The sequence below is a fragment of the Muntiacus reevesi genome, chromosome 7 (genome assembly GCF_963930625.1).
Source record: "Muntiacus reevesi chromosome 7, mMunRee1.1, whole genome shotgun sequence".
Classification (NCBI taxonomy): Eukaryota; Metazoa; Chordata; class Mammalia; order Artiodactyla; family Cervidae; genus Muntiacus; species Muntiacus reevesi.
In genome coordinates, this window is record NC_089255.1 from 28,167,578 (window position 1) to 28,190,385 (window position 22,808).

At 40.8% G+C, this 22,808-nt stretch overlaps 1 protein-coding gene across 1 annotated transcript in view; it reads right to left on the minus strand.

The window, feature by feature from the left end:
• RYR3 (ryanodine receptor 3) overlaps nucleotides 1–22,808 on the minus strand; it is a 368,483-nt gene that overhangs the window by 305,509 nt on the left and 40,166 nt on the right. Inside the window, exons 4-5 of the mRNA XM_065942024.1 lie at nucleotides 5,426–5,500; nucleotides 3,101–3,179 (exon numbers count right to left, since the gene is read on the minus strand). Of these exons, the coding sequence (XP_065798096.1) occupies nucleotides 3,101–3,179; nucleotides 5,426–5,500 (154 nt within the window). The remainder of the gene's footprint in view (nucleotides 1–3,100; nucleotides 3,180–5,425; nucleotides 5,501–22,808) is intronic.

A 22,808-nucleotide genomic window follows, 5' to 3' on the forward strand; every position in this document is an offset into this window, starting at 1 on the left:
ATTAGACTTAAAATTTTGTAACAGAAAAGGCTGTTCTCTACATTCGAGGAGGAAAATGACAGGTGTATATCCATCATTTGCACTGGACCACTGAGGGGGGCCAGGATGAAGGGGTCCTAAAGAGATGCATAGGAGAAGAGCACCTTTGCGCTCTACCCCTTTCCTGGGAAGAGGACAGTGGTCTGGAGCCCAGGAATGGGCCAACCCCCAAGTCAGTAGGGTATGCGAGGGCCAGCTGAGGGTCCTAAATTACCTAACAGTACTTTCAGTGGTTTTCCCCCCAATTCTAAACTAACCCTTAATCTATATCTAGAAGACAACAACAAAAACTTTCGAAAGGAAAACAAGAAAGAACTTCTTAAGCAAAACCAAGGGCAAAATGGTCATCAGTTAAGTCAGTCAAATCACTTATTATCCGCTGTGCAGGGGAAACACTTTCAGAAATATTCAAGAAACTGCTTCCAAACTTCTCCTCACATTCTCCTAGAGATTCAACTCAACTATTTGTTTCAATTCAGAAGAGGCTTCTGAGTCAAAAGTGCATTCCCAGGATGGCCTGGGTAAAAGAAACAATGCTATTCTGAGAGTTCCTGAGCGACCCTTCTCTTAAAGAGAGGGACTCACCCCAGGCCATACTGAACTGTATCTGAGCTGCTGGGAAGTCCTCCCCCTCCCCCACATATACCAAGCTGACATTCTTCAAGGAGAATATGAAATGGGTCGGGGATGAGGGAGGTAAAATAAATTATTTTAGGCTACAGGTTTTCACGAACATCTGGTCAACCCTGTCCCCCTGTCTTTCTGCCAACATCAGCTTCTGAAAAGCCAGCTTGAACCTGGGTTGATGCATGTGTTTCCCTCATCTGTTAGCAGAATTCATACCAAGTTTGATTTTAGGAATTTGGGGTAAAAAAAAGTGATAGAATGAGTAATATTCTCTGCTATTTCCTTATCTTTTTATTGAAGGCTCTAGTAACTACAAACAAAAACCAAAAAATAGGTTTCCTGAACATATGACTAGAAAGTGGTTATTTCTTAGATTTGGGAAGCCAAGTCTCAAAAAGTCTAGTCATTTTACTGGTATAAATCGTATGACCACATATGACTTTTCCGATTACGTGCTCCAAGACAGAGAGCTGGTTTATATTTAGAGGTCAGCTTACACTCAGAATGTGTCAATTCACTCATTTTGCAATTTTTAGTAAAGGTTGACAACACCTTAGAGGAAATTATATTTTAAGAATAAAACGGAAAAAAAAAAGAATAACACACTTTAGTTGAAAACAAAGTAACCTCAAATCACATTCAAATATAATCTAATTTTAGTAAAACAAACACACGAAAAAAAAAACCCAAATCTCGTGGGCTAAGGCAGGCTCACTCTTCTGCTCTGTGTAAAAAGGGGAAGAGGAGGAGAGGTAGGGGGCTTGCCTCAGGTGTTCTTGGACATGACTGTGTATGACCCAGAAATAACAGATCCAGGGTAAACTCTAGATTCCTTCCCCCCAGATTAAATCTAGGTTAAACTCTAGATTTTTAAAAATAGGTTAAACTATAGATTATTTTTTTCTAAATCATATGTAAAATCAGATAATCTTGGACCATCTCCTTAAGAACTGCTGTAGTTTTAGAATAATTACATGGACTTTGTCCTTCTTTGGCCCCAACAATGGAACTCTCCTCCTATTTGGGGGAAAATGTCATAATATTAAAGACTGTCTCCAATGAACCTCTTCCTGCCGTGTGACCTAGGCTGTTTGCTCTTCCCTGGCTTTTCTTCCTGCCCAATATCTAAGCCCAGGGCTCAGCTTCAGAGCACATCTATGTAACATCCTTTCAGTAAACTCTCTTTCTGCTTGAGTTAACAGAGTCAGTTTCTGCTGTTTGCAATGAAAAATCCTGATTGGTCCATAAGCCCAACCTCTAAATGGAGCAGAAATTACATACGTAATGCCCTTGGCAGACAGATTGCTCATGAATATTTCTAGCCACAGGAAACATCTTCCATCTCGAGGCCAGCTGTGCCTTTGCTGGATACTGCAGATATTACAAAGTGGTTTCCTTCACTGAGATGAAATGGGCCTGTTTTCATCTTCTATCCATTGTTCCACTGGTCTTTGCAATAACCTACAGTAAGTCAACCCCTTCTTTGATTAACTAGAAACATTTGTTGACAGTTATCTTGGTCCTCTGTTCTTCATTTAAACCTGCATCATCCTGGTTACCATCTTTTTTAGGATCCACCACTTGATTGTCATTTTTGATTGAACTAAAAAAAAAAAATAACCAGTACTTCCCACAGTATATGATGTATAGTGCTAGTGGTGGAGGGCAATTAAACAGCACTGAGTCATATAGTGAGAAATTTCCTTTACTACTTTCAAACCTTCTGATTCTAACAGAAGGTTTTCAGTTTGGAGCTGGTATACCATGAACGCTTTTCTAGTATTTGCCAACATTCTCCAATTATTGAGTGACATGATTTTCTTTACATTATGTTCTTTTTTATAGCAAGCAATACCAGTTTTCTACTTATAGCAATGATGTCAATTTTGTCTATAAAATTTTAAATACAAAACTAAATTTAAAAAAATATATAAATTAATAATAAAGTTTATGCACAGGAATGGCAAATCTATGAAGGTGGATATCATTGACTAATATCTGGGAAACACTACCTTAAAAATAGCTGATTCACTGCAGAATAAAATGGGATTACTTTAAAAAAAAATCCAGACTATACTTTATCATGTAAACCTTCATTATGCTTTTTTTTTTTAAAGTGGTTATTCATTACCATTGGTTTTTATCAGGGATAACTTCTCTACTTATTTTCAGTATCTAACCCTAAAAATTGTTTTTCTTTGAGACTCTGGCAGACTCTGGTTTAAAGCCTCATGCTCACCTTCATTTTGCATTCCTATGTTTTAATTCTGCATTCCAATAATATTCTTTATTATTCTTCTTCTCCAGAGTTCTAGCAGACCTATTTCTTGACCAGATTGGTTTGGAATCCCAAATGATTTGCATCCAGCCTCTTTCTCAAAAGCCCCCAGCTCAAGATCCCACTGAGCAGCAGATCTAGGGCATGTTGACTTACCTGTGGCATGTTCCCGTAGACCTACATCAAAGGCAAGTTTATCCGTCTGGGATCTTGATGTGGTCAAACATGTTAGATACTGTGGAATAAGAGCAGATGCTAGTGAAGTCATACTCTTCTGTCGGATCTTGTCATCTCACCATTAGCTGGCTTCTCAGTTTCAACACTGAGCTACTATGAAAAGGGCTTCTTTATTGTTCACGGCTACAGTGCTTCTGGGATATATTTTCCTAAGGTATTTAAAACCTCAAAGATGTTCGTATCTGATGACCCAGTGATTTGACTCATAGGACTATGAGAAATAAGTTTAAATAGAAAAAGCTTGAAATATGAAATATGCTTTAGTTCAAAGATACTCTGAAACTTTTAAACTGAGAATATGAATAGAACATAAAAGACCAACAATAATGGAAAGCTTGATAAACTCTGGTGCTTCATTTTATGGAATATTATGTTACCATGGAGAGTATTTATCAAGAGTGTAGAACAGTAAGGAATATATACAAAATAGTGTACTTGTATGGTCGTCACACATGCAAAATTCAAATGCCTAGCAACCAGGCTAAAGGGAATGACACCAAGCTGATAGGTTGTCTTTGGACAGCAGGAACATCCATGATAATATCCTCCTTTCTATTTGTTTTGTTTTTCAGTTTTTCTATCATCTTTAAAACTTCTCAAGTAATGTCTGATTTTTTCTAATTATAAAAATACATGTGCATGTAAAATTTAAAAATTATTTTCAAAAGCAACTTAACAAAGGAAAAAAGTCCACAGCCTATTCCCTGCCTCCTTCATTGACAGGCACGGCAAGTGGTCTTAGAATTGGACCGAGAGGCAGATACGCATTTGGCACAAACTTCCTGAGTTATAATTCTAATTCTCTGCAACAGGAAAACACAGAATCATTGTGTTGGATAGACTTTTCTCACGGGCTTTATTCTCAGAGCTACTCCTAAAAGGAACTGGCTAGTATAGAGTTCATGTTAACTGTGAATGGGATTTCTTGGGAGTAGAGGGCAACCAACTTACTGATGAATAATGTTAACCTTCCTCTTTGTAGCATGATGCTAGCCTGAATTTTTAAAGCCAAGAGAAGTATACTGTTTGAGCTTTTATTTATTCTATCTAGGGAGAAAAAGAGAGGTGCTAGGGTTTTATTTACCCTATGGATAAGCACCAGATTCCTAAAGATAAATGATCACCTCTCAGTTCTAGAGATTGCCAGGGTGCAAAATTTCCCTACCCTTTAATGGTCCCCATCTCCTGCTCAGATAACCTTCCATTTGGTCATTTTTGTTTGTCCTTTGCCACAAGGGACTATCACAGATGAATGTTCAGGCTGAAAAGGTCAACTTCTTACCAGTGTTCAGGAAAAAAAAAATGCTGCAATAAATAAATTATTTAGGAAGCAGCTGCTGTTCTCCCTGCCAATTTGACAGTTCAAGCTTTGAGACGAATTTTGCAGTGTCCACTGCAGGTGTAAAATGTGTGAAAATAAAGTCCTGAGTTAACATAACAGTTTTCCACTGGGGTTAGAGAAAGAAATGTTCCTTACACTGATAGTAACGGAGAATGATACATGTAGGAAGTGGGGGTAAATATCATTAGAATTGCCTCATATTATACTTGACAGAGGTCACGATATTCCTCTTAACACTCCCTGCAAAAGAACTGCAATATTTGAATTTTACAAATTAAATTTATTAAAACTTGAAAAAAAAACTCAAGTTATATTGAGTTATCTCATTTCGGTTAATTTAAGTTCTAGATCCCTGAATAGTTATAGCTTGATCTGCTTTCTGTGACTGCTCTGCTCTTTATCTGCCTCCTGCCTCTGGATTAACAAAATACCTTCAAATTCAGGAATAAAGGACCAGATATCATTCTATTTCCTTTAGCTAGTAAAAGAGAAACTTCACAAAAATCCCATTTGATTGCTTTTCCACCTATGCTGGTTATCCTCATACATGCGAGTCATCAGTTATTCCAGGTTTATCTGATCATCCATTCAACAGATATTTTCTAAGCATTTAGTATATCAGAGCACCACACTTGGTCAAGTTAGGTTTAGTTACATAAGTATTTTTAAAAAAGACATAATCCTTTCCCTTATGGAGCGGGAAGGAGGGTGGTCAGATGTTAAGCAACCACACATGTACAACTGCTGAGTGAGGAAAGTTACTAAGACAGTAATGTCCTATAATTTCCATCCCGAGTGACTCCCGCTGACTTCTTCACCTGATTGAGACACTCGCTGGCTTCCCACCCTTTCCCGCCTCGACCTCCCGGAGCGGTGAGAGCGATCCAGCCGAGCTTGCTTACCATGCCGCTGAAGGAGTGCCGCAGGAGGATCGCGTGGCCATAAAGCAGCGTCCTGTGGCCGCCCCCTTGCGCTGCCTGCGGGGAGAGGGCAAGGAGTGTCAGCACGGGCCAGGCGTGGCCACCCTGAGGGCAAAGCGTTCCTGGAGGACACACTACAGAGGAAAGACCCATGGCGAAGCTCCCGAGGAATTCATTCTAGAAGCGACTGGCCAGCCTACAGGCGGGGGGGGGGCGACTGGTTGACCACAGCCATGCAACATCCTTGGGAGAGGGTGAGTGGGGCCAGACCTCCTCTCTGGAATGGCCCCTGCCCAGGATCAGCAGAAACCCAGAGCTGTTCTATCAGAAAAGCACGTGGATGAGATAGGTACCGCTTACCTTCCTCTGAAACTTCTCAGAAGCGTTCGGTGAGAGAGAGAAACAAATGTGATGTAACTACAGCCTGGTGACAGAAAGGCAGCGTAGGGGGTGGGGGGACAAGGCGTATCATACACTCAGTCTGTGCCCTGAGGACTTTTTCAGGCACCTCTGTCTCCTACTCGCTCACTTAAATGGGTCTTATTTGCCCTCATTACACGAGTGAGTGATGGCTCCGATATCCGGGTCTTTAAAAGGGTAACCAGTGATGAGGAATAGATACCTCGTCCAGTTAAGGGGCCATTAATGCCCTGTCTCTGCCCCACCAGCCAGCACCACTCTGGCTGTCCACTCAGCGGCAGTCTGAGCAGTGGGACAGGCCCAAGAAGAAGAGCCAGTCCCACATAAAGCCACTGGTGTCTGCCTCTTGCTTTTCCTTTTATTTGATTTGCACACCATGATCTGAACTGAATAGTATTGACATGATAGGAGACAAAACCATTATGCATTCCAGTGACAGGTGACCAGGTAACATGGAAAACTGAAATCTATAGCAGATTCTAGATTTTTTTTTTTTGCATCAACATTTTCAACCTTTGACCCAAATCTCTCCCTGTCAAGTGAACTTGCCTTCAGAGGCAGTTACATTGTTTTTTGATCACACACTCCTTTTAGGAAATAATATGTGAGCCTAGGTTCCCATCCCAAAATAATCACAAAAAGAGAGTTCAAAGCCTGAGATTAAAAATCAATATGGAGAGAGTAACATGGAAATTTACAATACCATATATAAAATAGATAGCCAATGGGAATCTGCTCTATGATTCAGGGAACTTAAACAGGGGCTCTGTGATAACCTAGAATGGTGCATGAAGAGGGGGATGGAAGGGAGGTGTGGGAGGGAGGGGACCTGGGTGTACCTATGGCTGATTCTTGTTGATGTTTGAAAGAAAACCACAAAATTCTGTAAAGCAATTATCCTTCAATTAAAAAAATAAAGTGGCAAAATAAAGAAAAAAAATGTTGGCTAGTAAAGGTAGGATAAAAAAAAGTTAATCATAAAGAGAAATTCTAACATTTTCTTTCCATAAGCCAAGGGCACCTCTTATGCATAGTGTGTTAGTCAGAGCCGCAGAGCAGCAGCCCAAGGTCTGGTTTCAGGGTCTGCTCCTCTCCTGTGTTGACCCTCCTTCAGGGCCACAGACAATAAGGGGGGAAGAAGGCAGAGTACTTCTATTTCAACTCTATTCAGGTTAAATTTGGATTAACAGAATCACCCTGTCAAAGAGATGATTTTTCATGTCATACCATGAGCCTACAGGGAAGAAAAAAAATAAACGTGGTATCTCGTTAAAAAGAAGCCAGCAACTATATATAAATGTGGCTGTGCTTTTTCCATAGCTATAGAGATATTTAAATGCTCTCTAGACTTTAATACTATGAAAAGATTAAATGTTCTTTGCAGTGTTTTAGGATTTCTTGAAACCATCTGAACTAACTTTAGTTGCTGTGTTTACAAATGTGTCAACAGCTTACTTTAGAATCAGTCACACTAAAAGAGTTCTCATATCTCGTCGGTCTCACTGGTATTCTTCCTGTATAACTGTACTACTGCAAGTGAACTGATAGCTTGGGATGGTTTACGGTGTGGGTTTATGCTCCCACATTAGCCTCATGTCTCCAACTGAACTACACTGCCCATTGTTTATCATGGGTTACACTTTCCTCCGATTCTTCTTTGCTCCTGTCAGCTCTGTGAGGAATCGTTGAGGAAAGAATCAGGAGTCGCTGACCCCCCAGAGCGGCACTAAGGGGCTTGTGCTCCCCTTCTCTGGCAATGCTGGCAACACTCTTGGCCCTCATGTCCTCTATTTGGATGCCAACAGAAAAGCAGAGTGACTTAACTACCCCACAGGGCTTGTATGGGACATCAGAAGCCACCTCCTCCCTCTGCTAAGGCAGTGGGTCCCAGGTGCCTGAGAATATCACCTTGCTAACACACAGACTGTTGGACCCCACTCCACAGTGTCTGCTTTACTAGGCCTGGGGTGAGCCTGAGAACGTGCGTTTCTAAAGGGTTCTGGGGAAAATGGCATTGACTGATGCTGCTGGTCCAGAGGCCGCATTTTGAGGACCACTGCTTTAAGGAATGATCGAGCTTCAGTGGCAGCGTGGCAAAGGAGCTTTCTCTGCAGAAGCTCTGGTGATCATCATTCCCGAGAACGCTATCCTTGGCACAAACCACACGTTACAACCATCGGGTGCTTTACAACCATCGTAGCTCATTCTCCTAACTTTTCAAGGTAGGGGTGATTTTATCCTCTTGGAATGTGAAGAATTTGAAACTCAGAGGTAAGGTTCTTGCCTTACCTAGATGTCACACAGCTGGATGTGGCGGTGGGGGGAACTCAACTCAGAGTTAAGTCTAAAACCTGACTCATTTCACCCAATTTTTTTAAATAATGTAATCATTTGCCTACTGTGTACAAAACCAGGGAACACAGCACCAGGAAGAATAGAAAGATACTGTCCCAGCTCCTCAGCTTCTTGAAGCAGAATTGACAGAAGTGTGTCAATTAAATGAGCTCTGATCATATGGCAGGCACAGAAGAAATATAGTAAGTGAGTCATCTCATTTTACCTCTTGATTAGTGTTGCAAAGAGACAATGGAATTACCTCCATTTTACAGAAGCACAAACTGAGGCTTTGAGAAGTAACTTGCTCAAAGTCATACAGATTCCAAGGGCAGAGCTGGGATTTAATAAAGGGGAGGATTTAACTATGTGCTCTATTACAATATTTTCTTGTCTGTATTCTGGCAGGAGACAGGCTTGTGCATTAAAACCCATGTTACACAGAGACATCCCTGTTAAAAGAGGGGAAGACAAACAGCATTGGAAAAGGAATAGACCAGGAAGGTGATGAGGGTGTTTAGGAGCTGCATTATCAAAAACGTAGGCCATAATATTCTGGTAGGATCCTTGACATCTAACAATGTAACAAAAAAGAAAAATAAGGACCCCATATAGGCAAAGGGTTGGAGGTTGAGACTATGAAGTTCATGGGGGGACTGGTGGACAATTCACTGGTTAGGGTTGGAAGAAAGGGAATAGCTGGCAATGACTTGGGGCTGTTAGACTATGGAGAGCCACATCTGACGGTTCCACAGCTAATGGGACTCTGGGGGAGACGTCTGAATGGAGAACAACAAAAACTGTACCTTAGGAAGGTAAGCCTGACTGTAAAATGGTAAAAGAACTGGAGGCATCAAACCCTAAGGACAGAAAAGATGACTCTCTCCTTCAGTTTCCAAGACAACCTAAGGAGAGGCTATAGACTGAAAAATCTTAGAATCATCCCTTACTTCCTCCTTTCTCTCCCATGCCACAGTCCATCCAAAGCACCTTCGGTGCCACCTTCAAAATATGTTCTCTATCCACCCAGCGCCCGTCTGCTTTCAGCCTGGTGCCTCCTACTGCTCCGTCTTACCCAGGCTATAATGATGGCCTCTTAACTGCGTTCCCTGCTGCACCCACTCTGGTTATAGTCTGAATTAACACAGCAGTCCCAACTGTCTTTTTAAGACTGTCAATCACCTCACATTACTTTCTTACTCAACCCTCCCCTCAAGATTTCCTTTCACACTGTGGTTTCTGAGGCTGTGCATCAGGAACTGTCAAAATATTCTCTATAAAAGATCAGACAGTGAGGAACTGGGGCGTTGCAGGACACAAGTGATATAGTCTGCTTTTTTAAACAACTTTTTCATGAATTAAAAAGCTCTTCTCACCTAGAGGGCTGTGTATAAATAAGCATAGGCTAGATCTGACCTGCTGCTGTGATCCCTGCCCTTCTTGATCTGGTCTCCTCCACCTATCTGACCTCGTCACCGGCCAGTAGGAGGGTCTCCACCACCCACTCTGCTCCAGCCCTGTGTCCCTTCCTCTGTTCTTCAGACACGCAAATTCCTCCTGCAGGGTCTTTGCACATATGCTTCCCTCTGTCTGAAATGCTCCTCCTTCAACATTCTCATGGCTCATTCCCATTCTGATCCACCTCTGTGCTCAGATATCTAATTAGTGAAGCCTTCTCTGTTCACCCTTCCTAAAAGACAATCCCCCTTACTGGACATTTTTTTTTTTTTTTTGGTTATATTATTTCTCATGGCATTTGTTAGCTTATATATTATTTTTGATATGTATCTCTCTTCCCTCTCTCCCTGAGGACATAAGCTCCCTGAGTCTTTGGTATGTTCTCTGTCACATCTATATGACTTGTCAGTGCCTGGCAAGTAATAACTAATGTCATTTTCATATTCATATTTCCTGAATGCATGAATAATAATTGGATGAGGTGGTCCTTTTGTCTCCTTTGCACAGATGGGAAAAGACAAACTCTCCTAGGACCAGCTTCTGAGCAGTGAATCTGGATTTTGAACTTGAGTCTAACTACAAATTCTACCAACTCTTTTCATTATTTGACATGAATTCTGGATAGCATCTCAGGAAAGCAATGATGTGTCACATAGAAGACTTCTTGGGTCTGTTCATAAGGGGGATCCAGGCCTCAAGTTACTGAGACTTTATTGGGATGGCAGTCCCGTCTCTGCTGGGAGTGACCTTGGCTGTCATCATTGGCAGAATGAGAATATGTGGTACCATCTCATTGGACTGGAGTGGAGTAAGGGGAGAAGCCAGCTAAAGTGCCCTGATGCCATGTCCTACAGTAAAATGTTCCATTAGATCATTAATTCAATCATCTCATCTGCAATTGCAAAAGTGATTCTGTCACTGACATTTCTTTTGATAGTTCCCAGAGGACACTGTCACCCAGTAAGATAAACCTAATACGGCAACAAAGGGGAGGGTGACTCTATTTCTCTCCAGCCATACACATGTTTCAAGACTATCAGATCTTTACACCACCTTCTTTTATAATCTGGGACCCCAGACTCCACCTTAGGGGTCCCAGGATCTGGAGAGACCCCTTGTTGATCTAACATACGCTGTGAAAACTTCGGGGGATACTTCCTGGAGGTGGTAAGGCATGACATTACTTCCTGGGTGGGGATGTATGTACTTCCATCTTCCTTCCTCCCCCTACCCGCCCCCATTCTTTTAGGCCATCAAAGAAAGAGGCCTTGCTAGAAGATCACAGAGCAACATTTCCTGAACACTTGGAGGTCTTTTACATCACCGAGGAGGTTTCCTTTGACACAGGTGACAATTAAGTAACAATGATGCCATATAAGTAAATAAAACAAAAAACAAAAACAAAACCCAAAAAACTAGTAAGCACCTAGCAGCAGAAGTAAAAGCAAGGAACCGAATATGTTCAGTTAGAAAACATAGCGAAAGTTTATAGTCACCATTGGTACAAAACATTAAAATTTTAAGGAATTTACCTAAATGTTGAGCTAAACATTCAAAATGAAACCACGAACTTTTGCTCTATAAAACAAAACTTGATCTGGTGAAAGGCAAAGGTGTACTTTGTTATAGAATGAGAATACTAGTGTTTGCTAATGCTTAGTCTCCTGAACTGAACATACAGATTCAATGTAGTTCTAAAGAAAATTCCGGTAGTGTATCTTGGAATTCAACAAAATCACTAAAATTAATCTGCAAACATAAACTGTAAGAAAGTTTTATTCTAGAAAGGAACCACGTTTTAGGAAATGTTAAGAAGCAAAATTAATTCATTGATGTTGGTAATGGTTCAAAAGAAGAATGTAATACAATACAGACAGTCCATAAACAAATCTGAAATGTAGCACATAATAAAGCAGATTTTTTAGTACAATGAGGGGAAGACACGATTATTAAGTAAATGTCTCTTAGATATGTGGATAGCAAAACAGAAAAGTATTCAGTAAGATCCACAGGAAATATAAAAGATATATTTTGGATGGGTAACAGTTAAATAATTCATTTTAAAATTAAATTCTATGACAACTAGCATGTAATAAACAGTCCACATTCTTTTATAGACCTAATACTTCTCCATGCTCTGAAGCAACAGATAAACTCAAAGGAAATAAAAGACAGGATTTTACCAAGATTACTAAACTTCAGAACAATGGAAGCATCAACATTTAATACACTGCAGAAATTCTGTTATCACGTTGACAAAAGGATGAACATCTCATTGAAATGTAGGGGGAAAAGCATCAAATAAAGAAATGGGCAAAGGATATGAATAAATGATTCATATCAGGCATAAAATTAAAACATATGGCAGAGATTTTATTCCTCCTAGTAACGAAAGGAAAGACAATTAAAGCAACTTTGATGGATCATGTTTTATCAACTAGATTTTCAAAAATGGAGAAAAAGTCTGAATGCCATCAGAGCTATAATTTAGCTGGTGCTACCCTGTACAAGGTGGCATTGAGTACAACTCTTTTGAAAAGCAATATGGTGATATATAAAAAGAGACATAAAGAAGTTAATAACATTTGCTGTAGTAATCCTACTTCTGGGAGTAATTTTTTTAAAAAGCCAAACAGTATGGGTACTGTTGTGAAAAAAGCATCATAGTGGGACAAACAAAAAACCTGGAAAGGATCTGAATATCCAGAAGAAAAATATTATCAAGTAAAACATGGGGCTTCTTCAGGCTGTTCTATCCTGCAACCATTAAAGAAGACAATTTACAGAGGTGTCTAGAAACACAGAAGACTGTTCTGATAGACCACTGTGGAAAAGGCAGAGCGCAAAATGCCTTCCACTATTAGTATATATGCAAGAATAATAAGGAAACCTATAAAAATAAAATAGCCATTTGACTAGGTGCAGAACCACCAGACTTTGCTTTTCCCAATCTTTCTCTAGCACCACTACTAAAAGATCATTTCAGTAATAAGTGTGTGTGCATGGGGGACAACACTGTATTGCATGTGTTTTTAAGGAACAGAGGGCTACGAAAGTGTTCTTTCTTAAAACTTCAGTTCATTGAGGTCTGACTACTTTGCCAGGATTCTCTGTAAATGACTTTACCTGCCTGAAAGGTGGCTGGCAAAGCATACCTAGCATGCTAGCAATTAGGCACTGACTCCATGGTCTAGCCCTACCCTGGTGTTGGATGGAAAGCCCAGAAAGGCAGGCTTTATCCAAGACACCTCTGTTCTCCTGAGTTCCCTCAGGCTTAGCCCAGACTCCACGGGGGAAATTTCTTGCCCAGGGGGTCACTCTTGCTTGGATCTCAAACACACCGGCTCTTCTGACGGCCCTTAGTGGACCCTTCACCTTGGACTCCATCCTTGTTCCTTTTGCCCTTTAGTCGCTAAGTTGTGTCCGACTCTTTGCGACCCCATGGACTGTAGCCCACCATGGACTGTAGGTGCCTCTGTCCACTGGATTTCCCAGGCCAGAATGCTGGGCTGGGTTGCCATTTCTTTCTCCATCCTTGCTCCTAGAGACTTGGTTTCTACACTATTCTATGCTTCCAAGGCTGCCTCAACCAGCCATCAGATTCTAGGACCACCTTCCCCAACTGCTACAAGCTGTCATGCCCCTCTGGCTAAATTCCCAAGACTCCACTTAAGCACCCTACTTTTCTGGGAGAGGTTGACAGAACTGCATAATCAGTGGGACAGATGGGAACTGCCAACTCAAATGGCACCAAAGAAACTAATGGGGCATTTTCCAAACAGGTCTTAGACTGGAAACTGCTGGTCACAGAGACAACTTTCCATTTTTAATGACAGTTAAAGTAGTATACCGGACTTTAGAAAGGGCCGAGGTAGGAAGGCACATGTACAGATTGGTTTGACTTGTGATTTGGAGTCAGAGCCAGGGAATATGCCAACAGCAATTCTATAAGCACATCCTAGGCATCCTAATTCCCTCCCTATATGTGAAATCCTGAAAAACCCAATGCAGGACACTAAACCTTTTTCTTTTCACCACTTTTTTTGGATCAGCTACTCTATTCTTCAGCCAGGTAATTGACAAGTCCAGCTTTTGGGTCCCTACTTCACGCTACAAAGACATTATAAAAAGTCTAAGGTATCATTCACTTAATTTGACACCTTGATTTTCCACTTGTAAAAAGATAATTAACCTGGATCTAAAACTCTTAGTCAAAGATTTCTGAGGCATTGGTCATTGAGAAAGCAACAGCATCAGGACGGAGTCCCCTAATGAGGTTTCTCCCGGAAGAAACCTTCTAAGTGAGTCTGGGCCAACTCAACCAGGAAAGTGCAGGCCCTTAAGATAAACACACATGAAAGGAAGCCACATTCTTGTCATCCTTCATGGGCCTCTAGGGATGTTGTTAAAAACTGAAATCATGAAACAGAATTTTAATGAAGTTCAGGAAAGAGGAGGAAGTGCAGCATCTCCCTCTTTCCCAAGTTCAATGATCATGATTGTCTCCCCAGTTGCCTTAACGACAAGACAGGCCCATGGTTCACAGGCTGCAGGCACAACACGATTCCAAAGAGAAAAGGCTGAAACTGGTTTGCAGAGGGCCTATGGCTGCCTGTGCTCTGTCTGTGGCCATGCTCTACCCTCAAGGTCAGCAGGGGGACTGTGACTCCAGGGAGGCCCACCTCACACCCCCTCAGTGCTGCCTGCTCCCCACCACTGCATATCCTGGAGCCCAAGGAAAGGATGCTCCAAAAGCTGTGCACCAAGTCAGGCTAGTATCGTTAATTTCTTTCACTTCTTAAATAGAGAAAACACAAGCAAAACCCAAATAATCCATCCCCCGACCGAGCACTGAATGCCAAATGTACCATAGTTTGTACCATAAAATGTCAAATTATTATAGTTTATAATTCAATGAATTCAGCCAACCCTCCCTCATGGATGCACCTGGAATTATTCTTCCTCAGTGCGGAGGATTTGGGCACTCATTTTTGTTCAAGTCATTAATTTCATTGCCACATGGAAACAGTTCAGGACAAAAGGATGAAAGCCCAGAGCCTGATGTGAGGAAATGTAAGTTCTGGGTCTTATGCATCATCTGTAACAAGAACCTGCACAGCAAGAAGGCATTTTCTTTGAGGCAAGTGCTTACAGGACTTCTCTTTTGTGCAGATCTGGCTGAATGGGTAAGGAAAATCTGAGATGGCTCGGATGACTTAGGGATTGGAGGAGCTGCTGTGATGACCCTGAGTTCATAATTTCCTGGGAGCACTTCAAGTCAGGAGAAGAGCCTGAGGATGGTACAGATTTGGGCCCTGTACTCATGACTGAAGTCAACTGAGGAATCTTCTGTCTTTCAAGTCCTTAAAAATAAGGGTCCTGGCTCTTTGAGATTGGTGGGCACATCCAATTGTTCTCTCTCCTCTCTTTCCCGACCCATGACATGTGGGGAAATAACTAAATGACTTTTGGAGATTCCCACTTGGGCGGGGATTTTACAAACGCTGATTGTGAAACAGGAGGATAAGCATTCTTCATTGAGGGGGAACGAAGGCGGCCGTGGGATTGCCTCCAAATTGAGCATGGGGTCATTCTAGATGCATCTGTGCTTTTCTTAGAAGGAAGACACCAGACAGCCAGGTGGCAGCTCGAACTTATTTCCTATTATGGTGTCTTTTAAAGGAGCAAATTGACACGAGATATTTGTCAGGGTATTAATGACATTTAGACTGATGACAAGTAAACCTTGAAAGAGGTGAAGCAATTATTTTCTTCTCTGAATTAATTTCCCCCCTTTCTCCCATAGCTCACTAACAGATTTGTAAGAACCTGACGTTGCCAAGTCCATTCTTTATATGAAAGGCCCCTGTCAGCCAGGTCTGTTTTCCAGTCACTGCTCTAGTTTTTATATGAACCACACATCCTCATCATCCATCATGTCTCTGATGAAATGATAGACCAGTGGGCACCAAAACTCTGCTCAACCATTTCCTTTCACCCGAGGTAATGAATAACAAGTATTTCCAACAAAAATCAAAAAGGAGATTTTTAGATTTTTCCTGACATGAAAAATCAAATACTATCTTTAATCTACTATGTCCCTAGGGGGGGAAAAATATCACCATTCATCCTGAGAATTAACAAAATAGGAGTCAGTTTTTATTATAAAACCATTATTGAGTTCTACTCTGTGCAAATATCTCTATTCATATGGGCTATGAGGAAGAAAATGAACTTAAGTATATTCTGTTATTCAGTTCTCCTCCTTCTCCCCTGCACTCTTTAACCTATTTCTCCCTCTCTATCAACACAACTTCTTTTTCCTTTATCCCCCCATTCCCCTTGCACTATTCCAGTTATGATCTTGTTGCATAGAGATAAATATATCCTGTTATCTCTACATCCAGAAAATAAGCCTAGGGCCAACTTTACACTTCTAAGAAAAACAACACACAAAAGCCTGATCTTTCCTTGAAGTGTATGAAGTGGCCTTAGGTAGAGAAGCTGATTCTCAGAGCTCTGTGTGTATGTTCAAGCCAGTGGGTGGATAGAACAGGTACTCCTAATACTTCCTATGTGTCTGTGGACCACACACTGTTCAGAGGCAATGGGTCTTCAGAACCTCTCATGGGTTGATCATACAGAATTGCATCTCAATCCCAGATATCCATCAGAATCATTAGTAGGGCTTTCAAAATGAAAACAAAGCAAGAAAAAAAAACAAAAAACAAAAAAACCAGCCCCAAAGGCAGGGCTATTTCCCTAAGACTCTTATTTGATAGGTCTTTGATGAGTCCTAGGAATCCTAGGTAATTCTAACACATAGCCAGGCTTAAGAGCCACTACCCTTCTGAGACCTTCCCAGCCACAGTGGGCCCTTCATATAAGCAATCCATATGATGCTCACAGTCAGCAAGTACTTCCCTGTTCTCAGAAACCTCATCCTGGACCAGTGGCTGATTTTTCTTTTAGCATTTCTCCAGAATCCTACCAAAGCAAAGAACAAACATGGTTGCTGCCCCTTGTCCTTGAAAGCTCTAGGACTCATGTTCAGCTAAAACTCTCGGTCTCTTAGCTCTGTTGCCATGACTGTGACAGGTGGAAAGACACAGACAACTGTTGCAAAACCTGTGTGGAGAGGGCTCTAGACAATTCAGACTTGGTTTAAAAAGAGTCCAGGCCCATGACTTCTAGGTCTCTGCACCCAACTTCATGGATCTAAGACCAGCTAGACCCTTCCTGAGCGGTGTCATGTGCAATCTGGCCTTCCCTCTCCCACCAGTCTGGGCTTTTTAAGGCCTGGGAAGAGATGACGTTAAGGGCAAAAAACAGAACAGATGATGAGGGAGGGATTTTACTTTTCTTCTCTCGCTACTTGGTCACCCCGTCCCCACTCAGTCACTTCCAATCTTCACTCTCACCGTGGTTTCTATGTTCCTGGCCCGCCTGCATTCTCACTGATAACACCCCTACATCTATAATATCTCTTAGAGTTGTTCTGAATCATCTAACACTTGAGCAGTGTGATTCGCATGGCTGCTTTCAAAACCCTAGCTTAAGTCTAAGTGTTTTTGCTACCAACTAATTCTTCTGTCAAAAAGAAAAATATTTTTTTTTCTTTGAGGACAAAAAGTCTCCTCTTCTGATCTGTGAATAGAAGCCAGGACCTGCTTAGAGGAAGCACTACCTGGTCTATTTTCTCCCCATTATACAGACAGTAAATTCATCACACAGACATTGATAGGATAACCGATTGGGATTGACAGTAAAACCAACTAGAGTTGCAAGAAACCACAGCAAAGCTTTCCGGGCAAGAGGAGAAAGGCACATTAAAATGAGTGCCTTCTTCCTGTGAGAAGTGGGAAAGACTAGAGATCTCTTCAAGAAAATAAGAGATATCCAGGGAACATTTCATCCAAAGATGGACTCAATAAAGGAGAGAAGTGGTATGGACCTGACAGAAGCAGAAGAGATTAAGAAGAGGTGGCAAGAATACACAGAATGACTGTACAAAAAAGATCTTCATGACCCAGTTAATCACGATGGTGTGATCACTCACCTAGAGCCAGACATCCTGGAATGTGAAGTCAAGTGGGCCTTAGGAAACATCACTAGGAACAAAGCTAGCAGAGGTGATGCAATACAGTTGAGCTATTTCAAATCCTAAAAGATGATGCTGTGAAAGTGCTGCACTCAATATGCCAGCAAATCTGGAAAACTCAGCAGTGGCCACAGGACTGGAAAATGTCAGTTTTCATTCCAATCCCAAAGAAAGGCAATCCCAAAGAATGCTCAAATTACCACACAACTGCACTCATCTCACATGCTAGCAAAGTAATGCTCAAAATTCTCCAAACCAGGCTTCAGCAGTACGTGAACTGTGAACTTCCAGATGTTCAAGCTGGCTTCAGAAAAGGCAGAGGAACCAGAGATCAAATTGCCAATATCCGCTGGATCATCGAAAAAGAGAGTTCCAGAAAAACATCTATTTCTGCTTTATTCACTATGCCACCTTTGACTGTGTGGATCACAATAAACTGTGGAATATTCTTCAAGAGATGGGAATACCAGACCACCTGACCTGCCTCTTGAGAAACCTGTATGCAGGTCAGGAAGCAACAGTCAGAACTGGACATGGAACAACAGACTGGTTCCAGATAGGAAAAGGAGTACGTCAAGGCTGTATATTGTCACCCTGCTTATTTAACTTATATGCAGAGTACATCATGAGAAACACTGGACTGGAAGAAGCACAAGCTGGAATCAAGATTGCCAGGAGAAATATCAATAACCTCAGATATGCAGATGACACCACCCTATGGCAGAAAGTGAAGAAGAACTAAAGAGTCTCTTGATGAAAGTGAAAGAGGAGAGTGAAAAAGTTGTCTTAAAGCTCAACATTCAGAAAACTAAGATCATGGCATCTGGTCCCATCACTGCATGGCAATTAGATGGGAAACAGTGGAAACAGTGACTGACTTCATTTAGGGGCTCCAAAATCACTGCAGATGGTGACTGCAGCCATGAAATTAAAAGACGCTTACTCCTTGGAAGGAAAGTTATGACCAACCTAGACAGCATATTAAAAAGCAGAGACATTACTTTGTCCACAAAGGTCCATCTAGTCAAGGCTATGGTTTTTCCAGTGGTCATGTATGGATGTGAGAGTTGGACTGTAAAGAAAGCTGAGTGCCAAAGAATTGACGCTTTTGAATTGTGGTGTTGGAGAAGACTCTTGAGAGTCCCTTGGACTGCAAGGAGATCCAACCAGTCCATCCTAAAGGTGATCAGTCCTGGGCATTCATTGGAAGGACTGATGCTGAAGCTGAAACTCCAATACTTTGACCACCTGATGTGAAGAGCTGACTCATTTGTAAAAACCCTGATGCTGGGAAAGATTGAGGGCAGGAGAAGAATGGGACAACAGAGGATGAGATGTTTGGATGGCATCACCAACTCAATGGACATGAGTTTCGGTAGGCGCCGGGAGTTGGTGATGGACAGGGAGGCCTGGTGTGCTGCAGTTCGTGGGGTTGCAAAGAGTCAGATACGACTGAGCGACTGAACTAAACTGAACTGAATCTGTGAGAAGAGGAGGAGGAAGACAGTGACTGGCTCAGAAATGTCAAGCATGGTTTACAATTTGAAAAAACTTACACCAAAATAAGCAAAACTAAATCTCAGTTGTGCTAATATTTGACTCCTTCAATGGCTGGAGAAAAATCAATCAATCATTTCCCAGCGGGAGTGTGATGTGATAATCTGGTACAGAAAAGAACACTGCAAACAATGAATTAGCTGAAAAAGAAATTAAACGATCCCATTTATGATAACATCAAACAACCACCACCTTAGGAAAAAATTTAGCCAAGGGGGTAAAATATTTTTACACTGAAGAATACAAGACCAATAATGCAAGAAAGTGAAAAAAGACACAGACAAATGGAAAGGTGTCCTGTGTTCATGAATTAGATGTTAAAATATCTGTACTACCCAAGGTCATCCATAGACTCAGTGCATTCCCAACCAAGATTCCAAGAGCATTTGTCATAGAACTAGAAAACATAATGTTGAAATTTGTATGGAACCAAACTATATTACAGCCTTTATCAAAACAGTATAGTATTGACAAAAAAACAGACAAGTAGACGAATGGAACAGAATTAAGAGCCCAGGAGTAAACTCATGCACACATGACCAACCAATACTTGACAAGAGAGCCAAGAATACTCAAAGGGGAAAATACAGCCTCTTCAATACAACGCTGGGAAAACTGGATATTCACATGTAAAAGAATGATCTTACACCACTCAAAAATTAACTCAAAATGTATTAAAAACTTGAATGTATGGCCTGAAACCACAGAAGTCCTGGAAGCAAACTTAGAGAAAAGCCTCTTAACACAAGTCTTGGCAATGCTTTTTTTTAAAATTTGTTTTTGGATATGACACCCAAAGCAAATGCAACAAAATTAAAAACAAACAAGTGGGATTATATCAAACATAAAAATTTGTTCACAACAAAGCAAATAATCAACAAAATGGAAATGGAGGAAAATTTGCAAATTATGAATCTGATAAGAGGTTACTCTCCAAAACATATAAAGAATTCAGACAACTCAATAGCAAGAAAAAACAGAACAAAAAATCAAAACAACCTTCCCCCCCCAAAAAAAACTTCAAGTACTTCATTAAAAAATAGGCAAAGGACTTGAAATGACATTTTTTTCCCAAAAAAGACTCACAAATGGCCAATTACATGAAAAGGTGCTCATTATCACTAATCATTAGGGAAATGTTATGATATCACTTTATGCTGTTAGAATGGCTATTATCAAAAAGACAAGAGATAACAAATGCTAGCAAAGACACAGAGAAAAAAGAACCCTTGTGCACAGTTGATGGAAATGGAAATAAGTGCAGCTACTGTGGAAAACAGCGTGGAAAACAGTATTTTAAATTCAAAAAATTTAAAATAGAACTAACATATGATTCAGCAGTCCACTTCTGAGTATTTATCTGAAGGAAATGAAAAGACTATGTCAAAGAGATATCCACACTCTCCATGTTCAGTACAGCAATTTACAGTTGCCAAGATATGGCAACAACCTAACTCCATCAACAGAAGTGAATGGATAAAGAAAATGTGGTATAGTGGAATGCCATTCAGCCATAAATGAAGGAAACCCTGCCATTTGCAACAACATGGATGGACCTTGAGGGCACTAGGCTAAGTGAAATAAGACAAATACTGTATAATCCCACTTACATGTGGAATCTAAAACAACTCAAACTCATAGCAAGTGATATCAGATTTGTGGTTACCAACACAAGGGACTGGGAGTGGTGGAATTGGATGAAGTTGGTTAAAAGATATAAACTTCTAGTTTTAGGATAAATAAGCATTAGGGATACAATATATAACATCATGACTATAGGTAACGCCACTGTAGGTATGTTTGACAGTTTCTAAGAGAGTAAATCCTAAAAGTTCTTGTCACAAGGAAAAAAATGATAATAACGTATATAAGAGGTGATGGATATCAACTAAACTTACTATGGTAATTGTTTTTCAATACAAGTATGCCAAGTTGTCTCAGAGTTTACCAGTGTCGTGTATCAATTATATCCCAATTAAACAACAACAGAAACAAAAAGAATACTGCAGTGGATTTCTCCTCTTTATACTGGGAGGGATCACTGCTTGACTATGAAAGATTCTCAACTATGTTATCTACAGAGTCCGCAGTGAGAGGGAAACTCAGAGGAACAGAGAATCTTGATTGAAAGCAGTAAAGAAATTCCTGGTAATTTATCACTGTCTAATAATCAATATGCTTCTATATATACCTGTTTATGCACTTTTAAGATCTTCCTTAATACACTAGAAAAATGTGCCATGAAACCAGAGGGTGGAAAGGACATATTGAAGGGATCCCCTAAGTGCTTTTTAAATAAATGGAGAAAGGACAGCCCAATACAGTGTAACAGGAAACCTGTCACCTCAAAGAGTAAAAATAGTTTCACAAGTGCTCATGTTTTAATAAGGCAGAAAAATTAAGTAAGGCTGACATTACACTAGACTTATCATTGTGAACTTTAAATTCATGTTCTTCATAAAAGTGAAGTCTTGATCACTATGTGCTTTAAGTAATATTTCTTTTTGGTATCATACTGAATGCTTCCTTCCTACCAGTTAAGGTGGGGTCAATCTAACATAAAGCTCTCACCATAGAATCTAATCTCTAATATTATTCGCTATGAATTCAAAGAGTCAAGCAATTTCATGTCTGTGACAAAAAAGAAAAACAATTTAAGATGGGTCTGGTCTACCTTACACCTTCAAGGAAAGGAGGCTGCTCTCAAAGACCTCAGCAGGAATGCTAAAAGGGCTAACGAGCACTCCTTTGGGCCAAACAGAGGGGGTCTGAGCATCACAGAGAAAGTGCAGGCTGCATTTTGGCACATGTCAGGTACCTGCAGAGAGGTGTGAGTCTAAGATGATACTAAAGCAGGAAGACAGTGACACAGTATGTGAAAGTGTCGCCATAACATACACGTGAGCTCCTATCAGCCTTACAACAGGGATTCTAAGCTCAAATTATGATAGCCCTATATCGATGTTATTTTTCACTCACTAGATTATTAAACTAAAGTATAAAGTAGAAAGTCTGTTTAGAAAGTGTGAGAACACTGGAGTCACGTGTTTGGTTCTTGCACTGATTATAACAACATGGTGACCCAAGTTGACCCTTATCGGTGAACTATCATAGGGATCACTTAAAAAAAAATCTGTTATGAAGAATTGTAGGTGCTCCATCTGGGACAAGAATGGTGCACAAGGCCTCATGAACCACAAACAGGACCTTCTGGAGTCAGGTGGTCCCAGCTTCAAGGAGACTGGAGACCACGTGTGGGAGGTAGAGTCTGAGCCTTCCCTGCTCTTGAGGACCCTGGGATTTGAAGGAAAAAACTGGCATCAGCCTGAGACTCCTGTCCTAGATCAAGCAAGTATATTTAAAATAGATCTTACAGATTTGGATGTCTTTTGTTCTGGAGGGATACACATAGGTATATATGGTAAAAATAAGATCATCTGGGGATGGGTATACCTATGTTTTGTGCTAGACTTGAGTATAAGCTAAAGTAGCCCT